This window comes from Vombatus ursinus, unplaced genomic scaffold (assembly GCF_900497805.2).
Source record: "Vombatus ursinus unplaced genomic scaffold, bare-nosed wombat genome assembly UNPS02011369.1, whole genome shotgun sequence".
Classification (NCBI taxonomy): Eukaryota; Metazoa; Chordata; class Mammalia; order Diprotodontia; family Vombatidae; genus Vombatus; species Vombatus ursinus.
Genome location: NW_020951147.1, coordinates 3,168,972 through 3,194,797, shown reverse-complemented (window position 1 = coordinate 3,194,797; position 25,826 = coordinate 3,168,972). Strand labels below are relative to the sequence as shown.

Sequence of the window (25,826 nt, the reverse complement as noted above, 5' to 3'; positions counted from 1 at the left end):
CAGCCCCACCCGAGTTCTGCTATACGTTTCTTAGATATGGGACCTTTCCCTTTCACCTCTGCAGTATATGCCTACTCCTGGACTGCTGTGTACAAAACCCAGTGACTTCTAATTCCAAAATGCATCAGTGTGACCATTTGTCCTCCCACAGCCTCTTTAACCTTGACTACTTACACCTTGGCCAAGCTGATGGGCGCAAGGGAAATTCAAGTTGTAATTCTTTTTATTAACAATGAGCTAAAGCATTTTTTCATAGGGTAGTTTATCGTTTGCATTTCTTCTTTTGAAACCCGCCTGCTTCTATCTTTTGACCACTTATCTCTTGGGGACTTGCTCTTACCCAGAGAACTCTGCCAAGGGACCACCTCCCACACCCAGAATCTGGGAACAGGACAGCCAGGTCTGGCCCAGGGCAGACTCATCATGGGGACCACAGAGGCGATAAGACTTGAGCCGGCAGCCCAGAAGGGATGCCAAAACTGGCCGGTTAAGGAGTGCCCTCCAGAGAAGAGGCAGAGGTCTCAGCAAGCAATGACATTTCTTTAAAAAGAGGGATTCATCTCTTTCGTTTTCCACATCACCCATATTTTTCCAGTCTTCTCCCTCCCCTTCTCCGAGAGCCATTCCCCCATAAATACAAAAACAAAACAACCCAGGTTAACTACACTAGCCAGCACAGTGAAAACCCAAGAACAAAAACACCAAGCTAGGTCTGATTTTAAAACTTTTATTTTTAGTATAGTACAATCTGTGGTGGTTGAAATGTTTGCACACAAAACTCAAATAGAAGTTCAGAGTAAAAAAAGAGCTCAAGGTTTACCCCAAAGGGTCATTTAATACCTATGGACATTTCACAGCGATTCTTCTCCTCCCCCATTTCTCAGCACAGTCAACTGGTTACCCCAATCATGGCACTAGTGGGGTGCCATGAGGGGAAAGTGGGGGCGTGGAAGCAGCTGGGGCTTCTTAACCTTTACAAGGATTCCCTTCCCACCCCACAAATGGTGGGAGGAGGAGGAAGACCAAGTATTCTCACTCCCTCGCCCGCCACACAGGAGGGTCTAGGCTGGGGGAGGCCTGGGGCATTGCAGGAGAGCTGTCCCACGCCCCATGGCTGGTGGAAGCCCGTGTAAGCTGTCCCTCCCCCCCGACTCCCCCCAGCCCTGCACCCTCCGGCCCCCTTCACTGGCAGCCAGCAATTGGGGGAAGGGTTCTTTCCAGTTACAGTAAGATGCCTCTGGATAACAAAGCATGTACACCAGTCACAAGGAAGCTACAGTGTGAGTCTAAGTCGACGCGCTTTCTTGAGCACTGGCGATTTGGACCCAAGGGTTGGAACGGTAGTGTCCTAGAGCTGCGGGCACACACGGCGTGCCCTGCAAGCGGTGATGCTGCGAGCAGCTCCTGGTTCCTTCTGCAAGCTAGTAGTGTCTACAATGCGTGGCCAATGCCCAGCATCCTGGCCACAACCTTTACCAGCACGTTTAAAAAAATACATACCCATGAAACAGTAAGAACCAGCCCCCCAGGATGCTGCTCGCTGTTGGGGTGTGGGGGCTCAGCCCCCGCTTGCCGGGAGGAGGAGCAAAGGATGAGGAGGCACTCGGCTCTCGCCATCTGGTTTGCGTCCCCATCTCACGTCAAAGACTCCCAGCGAAATCGTCAACGAGATAGGAAATAAACGTTGCCCGACTTTTAATAAGTCTCTAGTCCCACACGCGTGGGTGTTCCCAGGGGAGGCGGGCCGAGCCTACCGGGCTGCAGGTGCAGGAGTCAAGCACAGAGGAGAAATCCCACCCAGCCGCTCTCTTCACACAAACAGTGCAGGGACCCCCTGCTGCAAGGCTCCAAGGCTCACACGCCGAGTTTCCTCTTCTGGTCGAAATAGGCATCGAACCTGGCTAGAGCGTAGTCCTAAGGGAAGGAGCACAGGCAGCCTCAGGCACTGGGGCCCTGACACGGGGGTGGGGTGGGGGCCGCGGGGCGCCTCTCCCCTCTCTCATCCAAAGAGCAAGAAGTGAGAAAGGGCCAGAGCACGCGTCCGCTGCCATCACTGTGATCACTAAGGAAGGATGGGGGGCAGTTGTAGAGAACTTTCTAACAAGACCTCCCAAAGACGAATGGGCCTCCGTGGAAGACGGCAGCGTGTCCCGCCCCGCCGAAGGTCTCCAAGCGAAGGCAGAGTGGGGCCACCCAAATGGGCGCCATCCGAGTCCTGCCGCAGCAGCCCTTCCGGCACCTCGGATGGCCGAGGGACGCAGCCTGCGCAGACCACCAGGCTCCTGAGGCAGGGTCAGTCTCCCCTGAGCCACCTCGCCATGAGGGAGGGAGGCAATCGGACAACCCGCCAGTCACTGCCTTTCAAAGCTCAACCACTCCCTCCATAACTTCTCTGGGGGGTGAGGGGCTGGCGAGAACAGAGGAGAAAATTATATGACACATACCATGTACCCAAACTCAATAGATGAAATTTTGGCTTGTATGATTGACCAAAGTCCCCAGAAGAAATGGGACGCCAAGGCAAACCTATAATGGTAAATCAGAAGCAAGAAAGTATGGTGAGAAACACGTTCTAGAACAAGAGGGTGTCGGTCACAACCCGCGTGCAAAGGTGTGGTTAGGGTTTCCCATATACGAACCCCCCCCCCCCCCCGGAACGGCAAATCCCCACCAGATTCGTGTCTGTGTTTTCAGAACCGTGGCTGTCATGCCTGATTCTGACAGACACCAGGACCCCAGCCGACTAAAGCAGCCGGTGCTGCTGGGTGGCATGCCCCCCACCCTGCAGGTCTAGAGGAAAAACTTGGGAGGGGTGGCGAAGGCTCCGGGATACAGGGACACACATCCTTTACCAAACAGAAAAGAAAACAAATCTGGCTGTCTCTCCTCACCCCCACTAAAGCAATGCCCAGACAGGCTCACTTTCTCTCAGTCCTGGGGAGCCCTGTCTTTCTATGGGCATAAGGGTCTGGGGTCAGTGTGCCAGGTGAAAGTGCTCTAGCCAAAATCCTCTATCAAAGACAGAAGGCAAAGGAAGCTGGCTGGCCAAGTGGGTTCTGAGGGCTGGAGGAGCCGCTGTCACTGTCTCCAACTCTGTCCCACCCGCTGGGGAACAGGTCAGGAGGGCAGGGGACAGACTCACCTCTCTTTCTCACTCCCACCCAGGGCATCTGCTTGCACTAAGTTGTTACTGCTCTTTCCCTCACAGGTGTGGCATGTTTTTTTATTTTGTTTTTGCCCAGTGGGTGTAGCTGAATTTTCAAAAATTAAAAGCCTATTATTATGAAAGTGACTTCAGGACTCCAGATGAACTTGCCACAGTCCCTTGGGGAGAAGGGCGATGGCGGTGGTCAGGGTGCTCCTGGGGGGGCCCCCCCGCCCCCTCCACTCCTGCTAAGAAGGTTCCTCATCCTCTCTCTCAAGACGGACGCAGAGAGGAAGAGGAGGACGCGGAGCTGTCTTCCACACAAGACGTGCTTCCTGTGCGCCAGGCTGGTTTAGACTCTAAACTTCACAGAGCCGGCCCCTCCAGAAAAGGACCCGTCCAAACCTGGGCCTCCGGCAAAGGCTCCGGGCGGCCAAGAAGACAGAGTCACCGTGGTGGGAGGGGCAGCAGGCCAGGAAGAGGTCACAGGACAAGAGCGTCTCCTCCGCTCTTACTTCATATGGTTACTCAAGTACTTTGGTGGAGGACTGAGTTTATAATAAAAACGAGTTGCTCATAACGTTTTCCCAGCCCATCTCTTCTGATAATTCCTCCAGCCCACAACTGAGCTTTCTCAGGTCCGCCGCTGCCTCCCCCCACACCTTGGTGCTATGGCCCCTCAGCGTCCCTCTCTCCGATTTCTGCCCTTGTTCCTAGACCCTATTCCAACCCAGGAAATCAATGGCACCTCCATCTGGGGAGAGAGGCCAAGACAAGGCATCGCTGGAGACAGGTCAATGAACTTCTAACTGGGGCGCAGGCAGGGTCACAGACAAAGTCAGAAGCCCCTGGTAGCTTTCTGAGTACTCCCCTTTGGTCCAAGAAAGCCACCTGACCCTCTCTGTTGACTGTCCCTACAAGGCCACTCCTTACCGAGCAGCCTTTTCCCAAGCCTTTTTTGTCTTGAAGGCCTCATTCCAGGGAACATTCTAACACAGACTCATGGCCCAGAAGATGTCCAGAGTAAAGATTCAAAGCAAGATTTTTAATTTTTCTACAGACAGTCTCTCTCTCTCTTTTTTAATGGTCTACAAAAATATTTTATTGCTTTAGGAAACTTCTCAGTAGGAAAATTCCCTCTACTAATGCAAATTTGTGACTACTGTGCATTCTTTTTTTTCTTCTTTTTAACGTGTTTTTAAAACTTTGGGTTACAAATTTTCTCCCTTCCTCCCTCCCCACCCACTCTCATTGAAAAAGCAAACATCTCGATACAGGTTATAGGTGTATAGTCATGCAAAACACTTTCATAGCAGTCCTGTTGTGAAAAAATGAGTATAGTTCCTTCATCCTATCCCACCCCCATTTATTCTATTCTCTCTTTTGACCCTGTCCCTCCTCAGAAGTGTTTGCTTCTGATTATCCCCTCCTCCAATCTGCCCTCCCCTCTATCAACCCCCTGCTCTCTTGTTCCTTGTTCCCCTTCCCCCCCTTATTTTCCTGTAGGATAGGATAGATTTCCATACCCCACCGTCTACAAAGACAGTCTTACCTGAGCCCAAAGAGCCTGCCAAGCAATTAGTTCAAGTCTGCCAGCAGCAGGGCTCTGTCATTAAACAAGCTCTGACCAGTGCCTGACAGTGGACCAGGAAATGTGACCAATCACGTCCACCCGTGCAAACCCGAGGCCCCCTGCGCTCCGCTCAGAGACACCTAACACACCAGATGACAACGAGCACGAGCGTCCCTGTGCAATGAGAAAGGTCACCTGTTGATTTCCACCAATGTTTCTTCCTCCATCCTGGACTTCTCCTTGTCGCTGAGGTTTTCAAATCCATCGTGGAAGGCAGCCAAGTAGTTAGAAATAAAATGAAGCTAAAAAAAAGAAAGGGTTCAATCACAAACAGGACAAGATGTGCATGTGACTCGGCAGAGCCAGAGGCCCCAGGCCCTGCTGTCACCTGCCGCACGATCTGAGGTTGTTGTTAACTTTTAATCATCATCAGACGAGAATGAGCCAAGAAATCGGGGGTTGAAGGAATTCTTAAAAACAACTCCTAACGGCTGTCTGCACACGCTGCCTCTCCCGTAGAACGTGAGCTCCTCGAGGGCAGGGGCTGGTTTTGCCTTTCTGTACCCCCAGGGCTTAGGACAGTTCCTGGCACACAGTAGGTGTCAAAGCAGAGCATGGATACTTAAAACATAATGCAACAATTAATCAGTCAGTTCAAAGCACCAGAAGCAATGGAGACAGAACAGAGAAACTGTACCAGGTATTCTGAGAAATTTCCTCAAATAAACGACATTCAGAGAAACTAAGGAAGACTTGAAAATTTGAAGAAAAGTCACACGAAAATGAAGAGAACACAAAATGAAGACAACCATCGATTTCTACAAACTGCAGCAGCCCCCCCACTGTGGGAAAAGCCAAAGCACCCCGTAAACGAAGAGAGGGAATGGTGCTGCCTGCAAACCCAGAGACCTAGGTGACTGAGCGCAAAGAGCTGGCCTCCTGAAGCAGTCTCAGGATGGCTGAGAATGCTCCAGGCTAACCAAAGGGATGTCTCAGGGCTGACAAGAAGCCTCTCTATCAGGGCTTAGCTACAACCACGGCTCTAAGAGGATCACACAGCAGGTTACCCATCCCAAGCTCCAAGGGATCTGGGAGGCTGACCCCCACACATTCGTGCATATGTTAAAAACACTTTGGACATGATATTGCTGTTAAGTCCCTTCACTGCCCGGCAAATAGAGAAAGAAGAAATGGGAACAATGTCAGATTTTATATTCTTGGGCTCAGATCGCTGCAAAGACTGCAACCAGGAAATTAAAAGACGCTTGCTCCTTGGAAGGAACGCTCTGGCAAACCTGCACAGCAGGCTAAAGAGCAGAGACGTCATCTCGCTGACAACGGTCCGCATGGTCGGAGCTAGAGTTTTTCCAGTAGCAGCGTATGGCTGTGACAGCTGGAGGGTAAAGAAAGCCGAGCATGGCAGAATCAACACCTTTGAACTGTGGCGCTCCAGAAGACTTCTGAGAGACCGTTGGACAGCAAGAGATCAAACCACTCAATACTTAAAGAAACGAACTCAGACTATTCACTGGAAGGACAAATACTGAAGCTTAAATACTCTGGCCACATTACGAGAAGATGAGACTCACTGGAAAAGATGGATGGATGCTGGCATGGAAGCAACGAACGTGAGCTTGGACAGACTTTGGGAGATGGCGCAGGATGGAAGGGCCTGGCGTGCTACGGTCTATGGGTCACAAAGAGTCAGACACGACTGAACAGCAACAACAAAGAGCTATTTAAAGTAAACTGGCCATGAAGTCTTTGTGAAGGGAGAAGATGTCTTCCAGCACCCTAAGTTACAGCCAGACTTCAGAAATGGTCAGTTCGTCTGGCCTCAGGCAGTCCTGCCCCAGGGCCACTGAGGCAAGGCTGCAAACCCAGAAACACAACCCAAGGCTCCAGGTATTCTGATGGGTATGATGGGATTCCAAAGCCATTTCCCACTTGAAAACGTGAAGCTGGACCAGCCCACTCCCCCTCTTCCAGGGGCCAGGGCTCTCTACAACATGCAGCAAGAAGTTGCACCCCTGAATCTAGGCACGAGTTTGGCCTGCAGGCGGGCAAACTTGCAACGCTTCGCCATGTTCCACACACGCTCTGCAGCAATTTCTGGGTAGCCTTCACCACGCCTCTTCTCTTTCCTCAACACTGTGCCCTCCTCCCTCCAGCGTCCCTCTCCATGTCTCCATTGCACTCCTTCTCCCCCCAGGGCTCGCCTTTTCTCCAGGCAGCCTTTCTGCTCGATGTCACCTTTTACCCGCGGAAATGTCTTGTCCAAACACTCAACAGGAGAATGATCATAGAGGGTTCCTTGGCTTCAGGGGAGAGAAGATGGTGGACAGCCCACTAGAGGGCAGCATGGAGCTGGACCCTGGCACCAGGCACTTCATTCCCAGCTTCAATGCCCTTCCCCTCTCCCACCAACTGGCCAAATAGAAAGACAGCCTCTGCCAAAAACAGGATTCTTTCTGCACTAGCTCTGGGGGCGGTGGCACCCCAAGTGGGTCCTCTGCCCTGCAGTCACTCGGCAGGGCAATGCCTGGCAAGGCTGGGGCTGACCCCAAGGTCACTTTCCCTCATGTGGAGCTCTGAGCATGAGCCCAGACTGCCGCCCTCCCCCCTATTCAGATTACACCTTCTAAGGCTCCTCTCCACAAGTCTGAGTATGCTTCAGGCTGTCCAGGACAGGAGGGCTGAATCAATCAAGCAATAAGCACTGCTTAGAGGGCCTACTACATGCCAAAGGGAAGAGGCAGCTGCCCCTTCAGGTTTTTCAGGATGGGGGAACTACAGCTGTGTTCATAGGGGGTTGGCGAAGATGAGAGGGTGAGAGGAGGACCACGGGGGCAATCTGCAGAAGACAGGACAGACTGGGTCCAGAGCACACCCAAAGGGCTGGTCCTGGTGAGGAGAGGGGCCCTTTCCTCATCCGAGCCTGGTACAGAGAAGGTGCTCGCCGCCCCTTCACTGGTACTGAGCTCGTGCTGTGTGGGGCTTTCTCCCTCTCTCTCATTTTGGGCTCCCACTCAGCCTGCAGTTCACTCGAACCTCTTGTCTTCCCTAGGTCTCCTTTTGGAATCTCAGACATCCACTGAGTGCCCGCTGGACACAAAGGTCCTGTGCATCCCTGCGCCTCTGACCCATCTAGTCACCACACCCAGGCCCAGCAGCACAGAATGTACGGGATGAGGAGAAAGTCCCTCCTGGGGCCCGGCCACGCATGATGTGCCCAGAGGGCCTCAGGGCTCCTTCCCGCTATCACGGCTTTGAAGTGCGTAAAATCAGAATCATAGGATTACAAAGGAAACCCACTCCCTCTGCTTTTCTTCTCTGGGCATCTGAGTTCTGTCATAACCACAGAAAGTCAGGCTCCCTACAGCGCATGCTCTCTCCAAAAGCCCCTGGCTGCGTCCCAAAGTGGGCCAATGCCTAAGACGTGCCCCCTCCTGTACTCGGCCCCCTCCCAGAGCTACCTTGTGCAGGATTCTTCAGGACACGTGTCTGGCTGCTTACAGAGGAGGTGACCAATGCCTACGGGCAAAACCACCTGAGATGTGGACATACCTGTTGTTTCTTGGTAGGGTACTTCAGGATGTTGGCTCTGAAAAAGGGGTACTTTTCATAAGTGTAGTCATACATCCACTCGCAGAAGTGATTCCCGATGTCAAAGCCTCTGCAATAAGAAAACACATCGCCACGCTCAGGATATGGCAGATAACCTGCCATCTGGCTGGTCCGCAAAGTGTTCATTTGGGTCACAAGACCCCAGGCCTAGAGTGCAACCCTCTCATTTTACAGATAAGGAAACTGAGGCCCAGGGATAAGAAGCACCTGGCCCAAGGTCACCCAGATAGTAAATGTCCAGTGAGATGGGACACCAATCCTCTGGCTCCCCATGACATGGGATAAGGACTAGTTGGGAACATGGACCACAAAAATCCTCCAACCTTTTATATTTGGTGATATAGTGGACAGGGTGTCAGGACTGGAGTCAGGAAGACCCAAGTTCAGATCCGGCCTCAAAAACTTACTGTGGCAAGTCATTTTACCCTGTTTGCCTCAGTTTCCTCATCTGTAAAATGAACTGCAGAAGGAAATGGCAAAGCACACCAGTATCTCTGACAATCAATAGTGGAGGTAAATTCTGCACCAGCAACGCACCACCTAAGCCTGGCAAACGCACCCTCTCTCTGGCACCATTTGGCTGCATGCGGACTTAACACGGCTGCACGACAGTGCAGAGGCAGCATTTCTTACGAGAGCCAGAACATTCTGTTTCATTTCTCTATTAACACTTAGTCAATGGCTTCCCCCTTATTTGCTTCTTAGGAACAGAGGTATGTACAGAAGTCAAAATCTCATTAAAAACCAATGCTGAAAACTGTCTTTACATGTAATTGGAAAAAAATAAAATACTATTAGGGAAAAAACCAAAACATCCTTAGGGATAGCAGTGGGATCATCTGATCAAAGATTGTGAATGTTTTTTTCTAGCTCCCATTATATGATTCCAGATTGCTTTCTAAAAAGGTTGGTCAGAACCGGGAATTGGTGCACTGTACGTACTAAGCGTTCAACTTTGTCCTTTTTTTTATTACTATTCTTACCAACTGAATGGGAAGAAGATGATGAAGAGCTCTTTTATTTTACAAAGTAACATGCAACACTTTTTCAAATAGTTATTGACAATTTATATTTATTTTAAGAAATGCTGTTCATATCCTCTGACCACTTATCTGTTAGATCTTCCCCATTCATTATCTTTCCTTATTATTTTGGGTTCATTGCTTTTTGCTGTGCATTTCTTTTCTGTTTTACATAACTAAATTCACCAATTTCGTCTCCATTTCCTTGAAGTCATGACTGGTTAAAAATTCTACCTACATTCGTGAAAGAGATAACCTTCTATTCTCCTCTCATTTTAAAAAATGATGTGCCTTTTTGATATCCACATCCCTGACTTGATTAAAATTTATTACAGTCCATGGCATAAGATGATAAGTCTAGTTCTTTCCCCCTCCCCAAGAAACTATCCAATTTTCTTAGTACTGTTTTTGTTGAAAAACGAATCCCTCCCTCTCCCCAGAAATGAGCACTCTTCAGCTCAAACATTATAGTTTTCGATCTTGCTTCTCTCTCCCGCTATCTTTAAAACTACTTTTAACATCATAAAAACGAAGGATGGTCCACGCCAACAGCTTTTCCCTCCGCCTGGCATAACATCACGACTCCCCTGCCCTATGTGCCCACCCTGGAGAAGCTGCTCTGGCTTCCTGATTTTTCCATTCAATAGGATTTTCAAAATAGTCAAACAGCAAGCAGACCACGCAGCAGCCGACAGGCCCATGGGACACGTTACCTGTAATTGTAACTGCTGTATTCAAAGTCGATGAGCATCAGCTTCTGCTTTTCCCAGTTCTCCCCACCTTCCAAAAAGAGGATGTTCCCTACAAGAGAATTGGCCCCACAGCCTTTTTACTGAGGAGTATGACCCCTGGGTCAAAGTGCACCCCAGTAGGCGGTCACTGGGTGGCTTGCTAGTCTAGTGCGCTCTCTTGAAACCCAGGGCCAGCCACTGGAGGCCCTTCCACTGGGCTCCTCTTACTATGCTAACCCTAATGCAACATCCTGATAGCAGCCCACAGATGTCACCACTCTGGAGCCTCCTGACATGCTTGGACAGGAAGGGATGAGAGCCCAATGCCAGACCGCAATGCCCAGTTCTGGTCTGACATCACTGTCCCACCTAGTAACCAATGTGTGGTTCCCAACCGGTAGCTTATGTAACTGAAGGCCGTTGGACTAAAGGCTGTACTGACCATGGTTTGGCATTGATGGCCGGGAGACATGGGGCACTCCTGCTAATGATAAGGATCAATGGCACCACGAAGCCAATAGATTCTGCAGCATATTGGAGGAAGGGCTCAAACATGTATTAAGCCCCTACCATGTGCCAGGCGCTGTGCTAAGCACTCTACAAATAGAGTCTTGTTTGATCTTCACAACAACTCTTCTAGGCAACCTCATTCTACAGTTGAGGAAACTGAGGCAGACAAGTGAAGTGACTTGCCCAAGGTCACACAGCCAGTGAGTGCTGAGGCTGGATTTGAACCCAAGTGTTTCTGACTCCAGGTCCAGTGCTCCGTGCCCTGTGGCGCCCCCCAGTTGCCTTCACTGTCTATTTGGGTGGGATTCGTGAGTTCCTTTAGTTTTAAACGCGCAGGAGTGGTTTTCTGTCAAGTCAGGGAGAGTGATTCCCTGAAGCGAGTCATCTGTGGAGAAGCAGGTGCAGGAGGTTGCACCCAGGACCAAGCCAGTGGTGACTGACCTTTGACAATCAAGCCCACCCACCCGCAAGGCGACCGCAGGACAAGGAGAGGTCTGCCCCACCCCCACCCCTGGCATCACCTCCTACCTTCTTGGCAGTCATTATGGCAAAACACCACCGGCGACGACGTCGACTCCAGCAAAGACCTAGAAAAGGACGTACTTTTCAGTATCACACGCGCACACGCACATGCTTCAGAAGCTCGAGGCCAAGGTGGGAAGGGGCTGGACACCACCTGCGCAGACCACAGATGAGCCCTCGTCTGGGCACCTCCACCTCCCTCACCAGCAAGCACTGTCCGGCCCTGGGCCAAGCGGGGAGGCCCAGCCCTGGGGTGCAGCTCAATGTCTCCAGCAGCTTCCCCAGCCCACCGATTTCTCTTCCGTCATTTGGCTGGCTCCTAAAACTGACTTCCTCTAGAAAGCATCCAAGGCTTGTGGGACAGCTTAGAGAAAAGGTGTTTCATGACGTCTGGAGAAGGGACTCTGTCAGCTGTGCCCAGGCTGCATGTGGCAGCCCTGAGGCCTTTGGAAGACGCCTCTCTGGGTGCTCCCCTTTACTCCCTAAAAGACCAGGACAGTGTTCCAGCATGGGAGTTCCAGATGACCAGCATGGCGGTGGTGAGTGTCGGGGATCTTGTTCATATACTGAGCTTCATTCAATGACACAGAGAATCCACGTAGGCCCTCCCAAAAGCTGGCCATGGAGTGGGTACACTCCTCCTCGTCTCTGACATGGCGACGGTGCCACACCAACAGAGCACGTCGTTTTTCCCTCTTGACGAGGGACCATCTCCTCATCTTCCTGCCACGCAATCCAGCCCACCTCATATTCCTTGTTCAGCCAGGGGCTCGGCTCACTGCCTGATGGTACGGCCAGACAAGTTGTAAAGAGTGTCCACCCAGATGTGTGGCGAAACCCGGTCAAGAGGTCCTGTTCCTCCCCTTAGCCTTTGCTGCACGGACAGTAGCAGGTCTCCTTCGGGAGACTCGGCAGAGTCGTGGAGCCAGAGGACCAGGCCGCACTTCCTTCCCCTGCACTCTGCACTGGGTCTCCTCCATCTCAGTGCTGTGGACATGCCTTTTATGCCTCTCCAAACGTTCAGATCAGAGGCCATGCAACAGGGTTCTCGACCCTGAAGGCACTACTGAGGCGGCCTTGTGTTCTCCTGATGGAGCCCAGGGCCTTTTCCAAAGCAAGCAATGGGATCTCACAGGTTCTACATTTTTGAGTCAATTATAAGATGGCTAAGGTGCCAGTGAGAAAACTTAATCTTTTAGATAGACTAATTCATAGGATCAAAAAAATAGAAGGAAAACTCACCTTAGATTTTCCATTTCCAAAGGCAGATTATAACTGAGGAGTTTGTTTAGTTTTTTAACTCTGGATTCTCTGGTAAATTTAATTCTCAGAACTTGATTTAAATATCTTTGTGAAAAAAAGAAAAAGGATGCTTAGACAATTGATTTTAGCTTTTTGTGTTTGTTCTACAGACAGTCTGATGAACCTGAGGCAAGCTCACAAATGCAATCCTACATTCTCAGGAGACCCCTCCACTATCCCATCCAAGCTGAGCCAGGGATGACTGGGGCCTGGGGGGCCTACACTGTCGGCCAGCAACCTGCTTAATGTCACGTCTCAGAACTGAGACGCGGAAGGGGCTGAAGTCCAGGGGGCAGGGCCAGGCTCTGGAGGTGCAACTTAGCAAACTACACCACCACCACCGACCACTTCAGGAAGAGGCAGACAAGCGGGCATCGCTCATGGACGACGCAACACCGGCCAGGCCGGTCTCACCACTTACTTGTCCATGGTTCCAAAAAGCCATTTGGGTTCTTTATTGAATGGCATCTTCATACCATGGAACGTGGCCATTTTCTCAGCTATTTCTGCAGAGATATCTGGCAAACTTAACTCCTCAGTGTCCAAACGGCGGCTCTAGAAAGAGAAAAATAAAATACAGTCATATCTCCCTCCTGCCCCGAGCAAAGCAGAAGATGCTCTCCCTGGGGACGGCCCAGGCCCCTGCTCAGGGGCACCTCTGCTTCTTGACGGCCATTATCCCTACCCCGTGTCACAATCTGTGCAACTCGCCATCCTCTGAGGCCACCCAGAGCAGCTCTGAAAACAACTCTCTCAAACAGCCTCTCTGGGGTCACCTTCCGTTGGTCCAAATGCGGTCCTCCAGGGCTGGTCCCACCAGGACAGTCTGGCAAGGTCTCTGTCCCCAGACGAGATATCTCTTTTATTCACGCAGTCCAAGATTCCAAGCACCTGTTCTAGCTACCAATGCTCACTCTAGGCTCAGTCACCATCACAATAACTGCTTTTAGTCCAGCTCTCCCCTCAAGAAGGAAGGAATGAAATAAGCACTAAGGGCCCTCCTACGTGTCAAACATTCTCTCATGGGATCCTCACAACCCCCGCCCCTGGGAGGTATTGATCCCCATTTTACAGATGAGGAAACTGAGACACAACACCCAAGACCCAGGCTAACTTGCAGACGGGCCTCAGCATTCCATGCCGAGAAACGAAACAAGCCAAGGCCCTCCCCTTCTCGGGGGTCATCATGATATTCCACGACCTTGAAAAGGCGGGAGCCAAAGAGCCCCAGTGACGTTCCCCCCACAAAATCATTTGTTCGTTCTGGCATGCCCGAATAGAAGAGACAGACAGTGGCCTGTGACCCTTCATCTCGCAGGGACAGAGGGGAGCAGTTTGACCCGTCTCCCACCTAACCCTAATGAAACGACCCAAGGACAGACTAAATGCTGACCAACCAGCAGGAACCAGGTGCTCATGACGGGAAACCCGGGAGACGGGAGTAGGGAGTGAGCCCCTCGCCCGTGTCCACTCAGAAGGAGAAAGGCCAGGGCACACAGTCTGTCCCCTGGAACATGTTGCTGACACCAGAGCCCTCAAAAAGGGGCAGGCAAGCCGAGAGCTCTGGCCTTGGAGTCAGAAGGACCCGAGTTCAAATCCAGTCACTTGACACTTACTAGCTGTGTGACCCTGGGAAAGTCACTTAACCCCAATTGCCTCACCAAAAAAAGCAAAAAAAAAGGGGGGGGTTGGGGCAGGCAGCATCTCGTGGAGTGAGTCTATGGGGGGAAGCCACCTGACATTCTGAAGCTATGGAAACAACTGCCCTCCTTCCCTGAGACTCCTGGACGTACTAGACCCTGCCGACTGACTCTGAAGGAGGTTTCCCTTTGGCCACACCAGCGACAGACAGACCTTGGCCTCTTCTTTCAACCCCTACAAGGTTCAGGAGCCACAGGTCTGAGAGGCTGCCCCCGTGCCCCAGAGCGGGTGACTTTTCAAGGGCATGGGCTGCTGGATCCCAGGCGCAGAGGCCCCCAGAGGCAACCCGCTCACTCTCCCAGCTCCTTCTTAGCTGACTGAGGTTCCAAGAGCTAACGAGATGGGGCTCAAAGTTCTGTCCGGGAGAGTGTGAGGATCCAGCATGGCTCTGGGTGGGCACGCAGGTCCTCTCTGTTCTGGGTTGTCTTTGCAGGACAGTTAGGGTTCAAAGATTTACTTGCAAAAGAAAATGCTGAAGGGGCAGTTAGGTGGCGCAGTGGATGGAGCGCCTGACTCCTTGGAGTCTGGAGGACCTGAGTTCAAATCCGGCCTCAGACACATAACACTCACTTAACTCCAACTGCCTCCCCAAATTAAATAAAAAAAAAGCCCACTGACTGCTGCTCCAGCTCAAGTCTGATGTTCAAAACTTTTTAAATACCCAATTAAGAAATGGAATCCTGGCTGGATTTAGGGAACCAGGTGCACGTGTGTAACTCCTTCTGAACAGCCATCTTTCACAAAGCTGCCTTATCAGCTTTTCTGAATCGAGCAATGCATAAAATAAAACCACCTTTGGAGACTCTGCCCCTATCGCAAAAGCGCCCACGGAAAAGGAAGGATTCTTACGGGGATGAACTGCTCCAGGCGGCCTTGTGGAAAGATTCCATACAGCTTTGGGCCAAGGGACCGCTCGGCAAGAATGGCGAACATAACGCTTTCCAGCACCATGGCCTCGGCACCCTACACAGACACAAAGAGGAAAGAACGGTCACTCTCCCTGTTCTGGAATTGACCCACGGCGCTTCCTGCTGACCCTGACCTGCTCCAGGGGAGGGGAGGTTAGGATCATCTGTGGATCATGTACTTCTGACCTCCCACACTTTTCCTTTGGATGGAGGGTGGCCCAGGGGTTAGGCCTGCACTAAGCCCCAAAGCCTTGTGGGCCTCAAGGCCTCAGGTCATCTGAAAGCCTACTTTCCCTCCACTCCTAGCCCCCCTCTAACTAGTCCAACTTGCTAAGATCTCCAGCAAATAGCCTCTGCCTGAGGGGTCTCCTAGTGGGTTGGATTAGACAGAGGCCTCTAAATTCCCTTCTACTTCCATACCCCACCCCCAATTTGTTTTTCTTTCAGGCCAGAAGGCAGCATTCAAAGGGAATTTATGAGGGGCTGGACGTGAGCGAGCCGTGGAGCAGGAGCAGCAGCCTTGGCTGTCGATGGATGCCCACGGCCTCGAGGGGCTTCAGAAAACAAGCCGAATGACTCTCCCCCACAGCCTGGCAATCCACCGCAGCTGATGCGGCCTCTGGGCTCTTCCCCAAGCTGGCTGCCCACCTCCAGACCCTCTGGCTTGTCACACTGCCTTGCCCAGACCTGAACCCACCACTGCAGACGCGGGCAGAGCCCAGTGGGTCTCCTTGGTCCTGGAGGCTGGTCCCCTCTCACCTCCCTCGTCCATCGCCCCCGAGCTCTCTACAGCTGACTCCGATGGACATGCAACATGCTTTCCATCCTACCCCTGCCCTACATTTTGTACTACACAAGGCTGATTTTTTTTTTTTTTGCACCTGATTCAAGGTTTTAAATTCACCCCATGCTGCATTTTATGTTGTTGCACTCAGCCCAAGGCTCCAGTCTTCTCATCCGGCTGTTAGCTGTGCTCACACCTTCCCCCGTGACTCCATTTAGGAGCCTGGCTCCTCCCTCCCACCAAAGAGCTGCGGCCCTGCATCTGCCACGCTCGAATCTGACGCAGAGCCAGAGTCAGAGTCAGAGAGAGGTGGAGAGGCGGGGCTGTCTAGCCGGCCCCCAGCAGAAGGGCCCTTCTCGGAGGAGGGCTGCCCACCCCATGTCTGCCAGGATTACTCACCTGGCACGCGTCCTCGTTCTGGGCTGGTCCAGCTCCTTCCTTATTACAGGACCTCTATGAAGGAGAACAAGCAAACACTCGCAGTGAGGTGGTGAAGGCGAGTGCAGACTCTAGCTTGAGCCATCACTACTAGACAAAACCGAATCACAGAACTAGGAGAGCTAGCCTTTTTACGGTCAGATCTGACCAGCGTCAGCCTAGACTACGCCACCAAAATCCAACATAAATATGCACCAACACCTTACGAGGGCTCCAAGTATCTTTATGAGAAAAAAGACTGAGCCCCAAGTCCAAATAGCAAGTTCACCTTCCGACAGCCACCCGAGCACCCAGGAGCAATTTCACTGCTAGAGACAAGTGACTGGAATGCTTCCATCTCCTCAGAGGAAGTTCTAAGAGGCTGAGTGAGACTCCCCTCCTCCCAGGACAGCCGGAAGCCGGCCCGGCCTCTGCCCTGACTGGGCTGTGCACGGACAGGAACGCTTCTGGCTCATCTAACTGGTCACTGACTTTTCAAAGCAGTTCCCCAAGTAAGTAGTCATCCCCTCCTTCCTGCATCACAAACGGGCTTGTGAGAATTTAAGTGAAATCTCCCAACTGCTTAGGTCCCCTGCTAGACAGGAGATAACTGTCTATTGCTTTCCTCAAGGAAACTGTAAAATAAATTCTATGCTCACCAACAGGTTACTAAACAAAGATTTCATTCAAAGCTCTCGAGAAGCTTTTTAAAATGCACCACCAGACTCCCTGCCATCCCCTGGGCTCTGCCATCTTTAATAGGGGGATGGGGCAGAAGGAAGCCAACAAGATCATTGTCATGGCAGCAGCTTGACCTTCCGAGAGTGCCTCCCCAAATCCAGCTTCTTCTACACTGCTAGAGGACAAACACAAAGAAGCCCGTAAGGGACGCCTCTTTTTTCTAAATTTCCAAAAAAGGGACTAGAGGTTGTGGAACGTCATGAACAGCTCACCTTCCAGTTCCACAGCTTTATCAAAACACCTGCGCCCAAGGTGGCAATGTGGCTGGGAAACAGGGAGGGCCAGGTAAGCCTCTCCAGCTACTCTGGCAGCAGGGAAACAACACGGCCTGGGACCGACTTGGGGAGCATATGGCGCTGAGGGCGCCTGCTCACTTTACCCAAGAGGCAAGGAGACAAAATGAAAGCTTCTCATTAGGAAGGTGTCCTCCAGGCCCGACTGCACACGCTCACTCAGCCCCACCTAAGCACTGAAGCCCAGCTGGCTTGCTAGACCGAAGGACAAGTGAGGCCACCTGGTGCAATTCTTACTGCCTCTGAGCAAAGGTGCTATAGGTCAAATCCCGTTACAAGGAAAGCCATTACAACTCAAAGTCGGGGAAAAAACCTATTGCTAGGCCGTGACCTCATGCTAAAGAAATCCTGCTCTGTGAATTCCGTGTGATAAACACTCTAGTTCTGTCCTTCTCTAAAGCACTCACTCCTTTGTTGGGAGGCTGCTTGGTGCAGTGGACAGTGTTGGACTTGGAGTCGGGAAGACCTGAGTTTGAATCCCATTTCAGACACTTATTAATAAGTGTTACCCTGGCCAAGTCAAATAACCTCTCTTGTTAACAGTTTTCTCACCTGTAAAATGAGGATAAAAATAGCACCTACCTCACAGGGCTGTTGTGAGGGTCAAGTTAGAATGTGTGTAAAGCGTTTTGCAAACCTTAAAGAAATATAAATGTTAGCTATCATCTAGTGCCTTCAAATTAGACTCCAAAGGTCCCATAAAGAAATCTCTCCCATCCAATTAGATTACGTTTTTTGAGGGCAAGCCATTAAAGCCTGGTGCTGGGCACCCCAGGAGGAGATGGGAGGCAGGGGAAGGTGCTGGGGAAATGCTCCCAAGTCACTGCCAAGGAGCTGGCTGAGTGCTCTGAATGCTCTAGAGGCCAGTAACCCTAAACCTCTCTCTAAGGGCACACGGGCTAGGCCGTGGGGTCAACCCAGGCGCGCACCCTGCTGGATGCAGGCTACCTCCCCCTCCCCGACCCTCCCTTCTGGCCCACACCGCCTCCCCCTCCAACCTCCCAGGGCTAATGAAACTATTTGAGAAAAGCTAAACCAAAAGCTTCGCGCCTATCTGCCTGTAAGGTGTTGTAACGGGATTTGACCTGCATACAAATTCTAAACAGAGCTACGGTCATTACCTCACTGTTACAACAAGAGCTGTATCTTCTTGGGGGTGACACAGTTAAAAGGTTAGTCTGCCAATAGAAGAAGCCCCTTTGCCTTACCTAATGGTGCTCCTGAAAGAAAGTCATTCCATCCAAAGTTACAAATTGCTTCGTTTTCTCAAGACCTGAGGGGCCACGCCATTTCTCTTTGTTAAGGCCATCATCCCTTTTTACAGTTAGCTCCTTTACAAAGGAATCTGCCGTCCTCCCTTGTCTCCCTCCTCCCCCCCCCTCCACCGAATGGGACCAATGGGAGATGGTCTGAAAGAGCAGCAGCACCACCAGGAGGCAACCCGGCTCTGGTCTGTTTCCTTAGTACAGAAGACAAAGCTTCTCCAATCACGTCAGGGACAATGAAAGAGACGGAGCAGGAGTCTGATCATGATCTGAGAAAAGACAGGAGGACATCTCCTCCGGTGAAGACAGAGAGATGCACCCCAAGCCAGCGAATTCCACCAGCTCTTTTCTTCCACTGGGAGGATGCTTGAAATTCTACCCAAGGGACACAAATGGCTTTCCAAGTTGGGTAAATGTTTGACCGACAGGCCTTGGTATGTCGTTAGAACTGTCTTTAATAACAGCACCCAATGAGATCTCAGGTGTTTATGGGCCAGAAAAAATGGCAATCTCATTCGTGAAGGAATCCATCTGAGCATTTGTGGGGGAGCAGCTGCAGAGCCAAAAAAGAGCTCATCAACAAATACTACAGTGGCTGCGGAAATAAAACGTTAAAAGCCTGACAGTGGCTGCAGAAGCTTCCATCGATTTTCTATTCACGCCCAGCTAAACAGAAGAGGAGCTCAGAAGCCGGGGCCGGCCTTTCGGCCGCAGCTCATGGGAGACAGACAACACCTACACCGTCCACGGCCGGATTCCGAGGGGACAGGATCACAGGTAACTTCCTCATTTCACGGAAGAGGAAACACAGCAGGAGGGTTAAGGCCACGTGTGTACAAGGGTCAGCCTGAGCTCCAGGACCAAATGGATTTGTAGTAGGGAAAATAACGTCTCTCTCCTTAGCCTGGATTTTCCTTTTTAACCCAAGCAAGGGGAGCCGAGAAGAAAAGGCTAGATCCCTGGGCCTCGAGGCAGGGTGAACCTCAGCACATGGCCTGTCACGGAAACCTGGATCCTCCCAGAAACAGGGGAGTCCGGTTCTTCCAAACTTGGAATGTCCCAGGGAATTTTCAAGGGCCAGAGGGAAAATTTTCTTTTGTCAAAGTACGAGAGCAATTGGTACAAGGAACAGTGACAGAGGAAAGACACTGGATTAGTGATTTCCAACCCTCCTATCTAGGATGCCCCAGAATGTCACCAATAAAGAAAACTAATTTCAAATTCATTTAATGACATTTAAAATGTCATGTCCTAAGATCTGGGGATGGGGGGCGGGGGTAGGGTTGATGCTAAATCCTGGGGGTTGGAGCTCCACAGAGCTAAGTCTCCAATATGGATTTACACGGGCAGACAGGGTTTATTTACTACGTGTTCAAAGTGGTGTGGAGGAAGGAAGCCTCAAACCTCCCACACCTCACCAGGATCCTGAGAAGCGAGGGTCCCCATCAGGGACTAGGAGATTAAGCATCATTCTTTACTGAGGAAACAGAAACCAGGTGTCTGGTTCGCCTCACCCGAGGACCAGGTGGCCCCCCTCTGGACCGGCAGCTGCTGTCGAGCTCTACAAACCCAGCCCCGACTTAGGTAGTTGGTGCTACTTAAAAAAGCATTACAACTTTCTTTTTAAAAAGCATTTCTTGAAACCAAGAACTAAAAGAAAGAAATTAGAGCTGTAGAGAATGCTCCCACTTCAGAGGTCTCATATACTATACCGTGAATCGTGTCTGTCACCTGGAAACCAGAGTGCTCTAGGCACGATCGCATGGGCAAGCCTGCAGCAGAGAACACATGCACATACAGCTAAAGTGGTACATTACCCTCCAGACCCCTTCGCGCCACCCAGCACAGCCACGTCCCCATCCGAGGTGCTCAGCCAGGCACCAGGCATCTGTGTTGGCATCATGCGACAAACCCCCAAACATTTAGGACCAGCCACACAAAGAGACTTAAGACTGTTGAGATTGGACAATGGAGCCGCCCGAAGGAGGCACCAAAGCAGGTATGGGAGGACTCTGGGGCAGTGATCTGGTTGCCATCTTGGCTCTGGGGTCAGCTCAGGGCCACGAAAACTTAATGGGCACAGGAAGTCTTCTCTCTAGAGGAGAGCTGGTCTGGGCTGAGGTGATCAAACCAGCCGAGGCCTGACTCTCACACAGGCCCAGCGGCACTGTGCCGGCCTGTTGGTTTGGTTTGGTTTTTTTAAGCAACTGAACAAAAGTAAATGTAACTGAATCAGTGATCCTATTAGCAACGAAAACAAATTGAATTCAAAGTTATTTCTAGTTTGTGGCAACTTGTTATAAAGTGTTCATCACGCAAAGGAAACCAGTTTTTTGAAGACTCCAGGGAATTAACAAAATCAAAGAACTTCTGAAAGGTATTATCGAGAACAACAGTCTGTTAACAGGAGTGCTCACAAAATGGCATGAGACTGATCCAGTTATTAAACTTGTGAGATCCCAAAATGAGTGGCTCTGGTTTCCCAAGAGAAGAAAATAATAGAAGTCACTTTGCTTCAGAGGACATAATGCTTTACAGTTAATGGTTCACAGGCTACTACAAGCAAATATTTATATTCACTTAGAAAGGAGGGAGGAAGGGAAGGAGAGTGGTTTCCTGGGAAACCAGCCGGAAAGGTAAAAGGAAAAAAAAAATGTCTCCCAAGTATCTTTTTTTGAATTATTAAAGCATATCTGCCTTGGGCCTTGAACCTTTTAACTTCATTATGGTTAGTATTCAAACAAGCACTAGTATTAGCATTCTACTGTTCAAAAACAAAAACAAAAACCAAAACCCAACTGAAACCCACAATCAAGAGGCCCCTTGATGTGTATGGATACAGACATTCATGCCAGGGGGATTGCCCATAATGGGCAAGGCCAAATTTTCCCATTCATGCACAGGAATCAGTTTAAACAGAGAATCAGAATTCTGTCTGAGGAAGGTACATAGTGTTCCTCTGAGGCAAATGTAACCCATTGACAGAGGTTCCATCGAATGAGCAATACAGACTGACCATTTGTGTCTTCCAAAACTGGTGATGGATGGTTTGTAAACCTGCCAAATTGGCTCCTCCTCCTGCTTCCCAACAGCAGAAAGGAGAGATTGAAGCTGTATGCTCAAGGGCCCAGAACCGACAGTCTTCTTTCAAGTTCTCTTTGACCAACTAGGCGCTGCCCTTCCCGAATGGCACCTCGTCCTTGCCCTCAGCATTTCTATTAGTCGGAACACAAGCTGCCTGCTTTACTTGAGACAGCTTGATTTGTCCGGCTCCCTCTTCCCAGTTGGTCTGCTTTGTTAAAATGGGGGCCTTCCTCCTGCATCAACCCCATTAAGAATTGTCAGGAGTAAATCTGAAATGGTTGCATTTCTATGCAGTTTGGTGATTAGATCCCAGAATGTAGGTAACAAATTTTCTAGAGATGGTGTAAACGTTTAGCTTTTTGAAATAAAATAAAACATAAAAAACAGTGCATGAATGTCTTGTTGATCTTTATGCTACTTTTTAAAAAAAAGGAACAAGTTGGCTCTAGCCCACCTGCCCCCCACCCCCATGTGCACATGCCACCTAAACGCTCACACAGATCAGCCCCAAAGAAGTCTCCAGAACAACAGTGAAGAAGGTGATTTAGGTTGCTCTTACGTAGAAATAGCTGCTGAAGAGACAGATGTTTGGGCACAGAAAGTGCACCCCCCCTCAGGGCAATCTCAAAGTTTTACCTGGACTCTGCTACTTAAACCTTAGTGTCATTTCATTGCCACTATGGAAATAAAGGAGATTAGACATCTCAAAACACCCAGGAGACCCCGTTCTCAGCCCCCTCCCCCACTCGTACACATACTTCACCATCACCACTGGGGAGTCTGGCCCAGGTCAGCACGTTCACCTGCAGAAATGACCCGCGGGACAAAGGGAAGAATGAGCTGCCTCACCCTACGGTGTCAGCAGCCCTGGGAATGTGGGGTGAGGACACGCCTTTGGAGGGCTCTGTGTTTACACAGCAAGGCTCATGGCAAATGTAGCTGACAAAAGCTACATTGGAACAGAATCCATTCCCTTCTGAAAAGCCATTCCAGGAAGGGAATTAGCAGCCACACAAAGATTCCCCCCTCCTGGTTGTGAGTGGTACCTCACCGGGGCCTGTGTCCTCTGGGAATAAAAACTCATGAAATCTTATACTGGCTAAGGAAGTGACCAATTAGGTAGGTATTCTATAGCCAAAGCGTGTGGAGATATTTAATGGCCAGATTTGATAACAGCTCTCTTTACTTAAGCATCTCCAAAGAATTTCCCATTTTCAGTAGGTGGCTATGGTTGTTTCAATCAGAGCAGAAATGCTTCATCCTGCTGTACTATGAGGTGTGAGGTGGCCCCCCCAACCCTGGGGTGTGGCCCTTACTCATTCAAGAATGAATTCAGTGTGGGCTATAACAGAATTCAAATTAAGTTGCATTTCAGAAGAGCCTAGCTCTGGGAAACAAAGCCAGGACTGCAATGCTTGGTTTGGGCCTGGAATGTTAGGCCCAGTGTTCAAGGCTCAGCTGCCAGTGAAATCATTAATGTTTTCAAAAAGGCACAAGAACCCCAAAGTGCTGTAGAACCTGCTGTTGCTTCCTTCACGTTTGCTTGGAGGCCTGAACCCTATTAATTGAAGGTGCTTCAAGAGCTGAAATAGCCTGCTGGCGACACTGCCGGCCCTCTAGGACCATCTCCATCCCGCCACTGGCCCAGGTGGGTACTCTCAATAGTTCACTCGGTCATTCTTTCTTTGTTTCTAATGTGGGTTTTCAGGGGTCGGGAGCAAAGCTAACAGACCACAGCCCCAGCCAAGCTCACAAGAGCCATAGGAACCAAAGGCCCTGATGGGCACCGAAAAGGTCCCCAAACAGGTCACTGTTTACAGCGTTTTCACATCTTGGTCATTTTCATGTCCTGACACAATAAAGGGAAAGCTGCATCATGAAGAGGCCTGTTCACACAGAAGTTTCTCCCCCCACTGAAAGATCATCTGGATGATAGGGAGCATTTTTCATTCTCTGGCAAAGGTGTGAGGGCAGGAGTGTCCAGTAGGGCTGCTCCCTGAGGCACCCAGAAAGAACCCAGGGCAAACAAGACACAGAGAGAGCCTCTTAAAAACCAGTGGGACCCAATTCACACGTCCTTCAACAAGAAGGACTTTGTACCCAGGTAGGGACAGGGACCACATATGACAGTAACAAATTGTGAGGAGAAAACTGCCCGGTATTCAGTCTTTCCCTCTTTGAGCAAAATGTCAATTTTGTTAGTTCTGCAAACGGACCTTTCCAAAAGCAAGTCAATGTAACCATCAAGTCTGCTTATATACAAAGTTCATATTGACAAACATTTCTTTTTATGGTCATTAAAATGTTAATTACATAGCTTAAATATTCTGGAGAACAAATATTTAGGATTTCACGTTTGCAAGTTAAAAACACTATAATGAAGGCAATTCAGCCAACAGTGGCCTTTCAAACTCTAAATTAAACTAGATTTTTAGGCAAAAATCTACAAATGAGCCTAGTTTTAGGTAATCTTAGAAATGCTAGATTATGAATCTGGACCTCATGCAAAGCTCCTGCCTCAAACCTCCGAGGGGAGATGGAGCCTTGTGTCCTCTTAAAAGGTTTAAGGGTAGGAATGCTTTAAGATTTCCCAACCATGTCAGGCAAAAATCCTCCTCCACAAGAGTCCCTTACAGGCTGTGAAGGCTCTGAAGAGAACATTCTCCTGGGTATTAGAAAACACAGCTTTGACTCATACCTAGCTCACCCCTCCAGCCCTAGTGGACAGTAGGGTCTGGCTTGGCGGGAGGCCCACACCAGGGAAACACCAAATCAGAACAGGAATAGAATTGGAAAGGGCAGAGCAAGATACACAGGTACCTTCTCATCAGACTCCAAATGACTACATCTCAACAGTACCAGATTAGGCCAGTTTCCTCCTCCCCCACTCCCAAAGAATCAACTCACCATCTGTAGAATGGCACCATATAGGCGCAGAAGCACTTGCCGGGGCTCGTCTGAGACAGACCGGACAGAGTCAGGTAAGGAGCAGAGGAAGAGCATGTTGCTGAGGCCGCCTCTGTTGGAGATGAGAGACAACAAGGTCATTTTGACCAGTCTTGGACTGATGCTGATTTTTCTCCCCCAAGATACAGCTCTTAGAGTATTGATTAAAGACCCTAGGGAGCAATCCAATGGTACCCAAGGCCCATTAACATATTATAACATTTAAATACTGTAAAGTTCCCTCACATTCCTATGGACCAATTCTTGATCAGTTTCAGAGACATTTCTATAACTTGTTTTGGTTTTTTTTTTCATTTCTATAGCTCCTGACTGCTACTCACAGGGCATTCTTTAAACCTTCCCCTACACAGCTTGCTAAATGCAAAAAAAAAGGAGGCAAACGTTTCCCTTTCGAGGAAGTTCCAAGAATCCTCCCACTGCTGATGAAAACCTCCTCCTCAATCATGAGCTCCCCTCAATCGACTGCATGGGCAAACTTTCTAACTCAAAGCGTTAACTTGTGGAGGGCTGTTAAGGGAGAAGGCAGCCCTCACCACAACTGCCTAACAAGGGGGACGATGAACCAAGGTGGCCAAAGAACGGAGGGACTAAGTGTTTCCACAAAGGAGATCAGGAAGATTTGGGTTCCAACACCACCTCACCAATACGACCCTGGACAAGCCAAAGTGTCTTTCAACCTTCAGCTTCCTCATCTGGAAAATGAACACGTGACTGACACACCTGTAGCCCGTGGACCAGATGAGATCCAACACAAGGCGCTTTACCAACTTTAAAACACAACACGACTGTCTGCCAGTGACGCCGTCATTACTAGGACTGTTCCATGAGTAGTGGTGCAGGGAAGGCCGGGAAAGCAACGGGAAAGCCACGAAGTGAGTCCGTCTTCGAGATCTCTTTGATGCAGCATGAACGGGAAGAGGAGACAAAGTCGCCACCGTGGCTCAAGCTGGTGAAGCTTAAGAACCAGCTGAGCCCAGGCCAGGCTTTCCCCATCCATGCCCCCTGCATTCACAACTCAGCAACAGCGCTCTCAACTGGTGTATCTCTTCAGAGGAACCATCACCGGGGCACACATCAGCTTTACGCTACGCTAACAGCCTGACACACACGCCTCTGGAGCCCCGTGCCCCAACAAAGGCCACAGAGAGCAGAAGGATCAAGGCAGCTCGCCGTCCCCTTTGGGACGAGCAGGCGTCCACACGTGACGACGTCCCCGACCTTGATGGATCCCCAT

At 50.3% G+C, this 25,826-nt stretch overlaps 1 protein-coding gene across 1 annotated transcript; it reads right to left on the bottom strand.

Annotated features, from left to right (window-relative positions):
* Positions 1-711: 711 nt before the first annotated feature.
* Positions 712-25,826, bottom strand: CHKA (choline kinase alpha). The gene is made up of 13 exons (XM_027856010.1): positions 25,763-25,826; positions 25,313-25,532; positions 24,533-24,644; positions 16,225-16,278; positions 14,983-15,096; positions 12,854-12,987; positions 12,373-12,477; positions 11,137-11,195; positions 10,081-10,168; positions 8,286-8,394; positions 4,914-5,020; positions 2,445-2,526; positions 712-1,914 (listed from the first exon to the last, which is right to left on the bottom strand). Exons 1-13 carry the CDS (start codon positions 25,824-25,826, stop codon positions 1,855-1,857), a joined length of 1,308 nt encoding a protein of 435 aa, XP_027711811.1. The 3' UTR covers positions 712-1,854.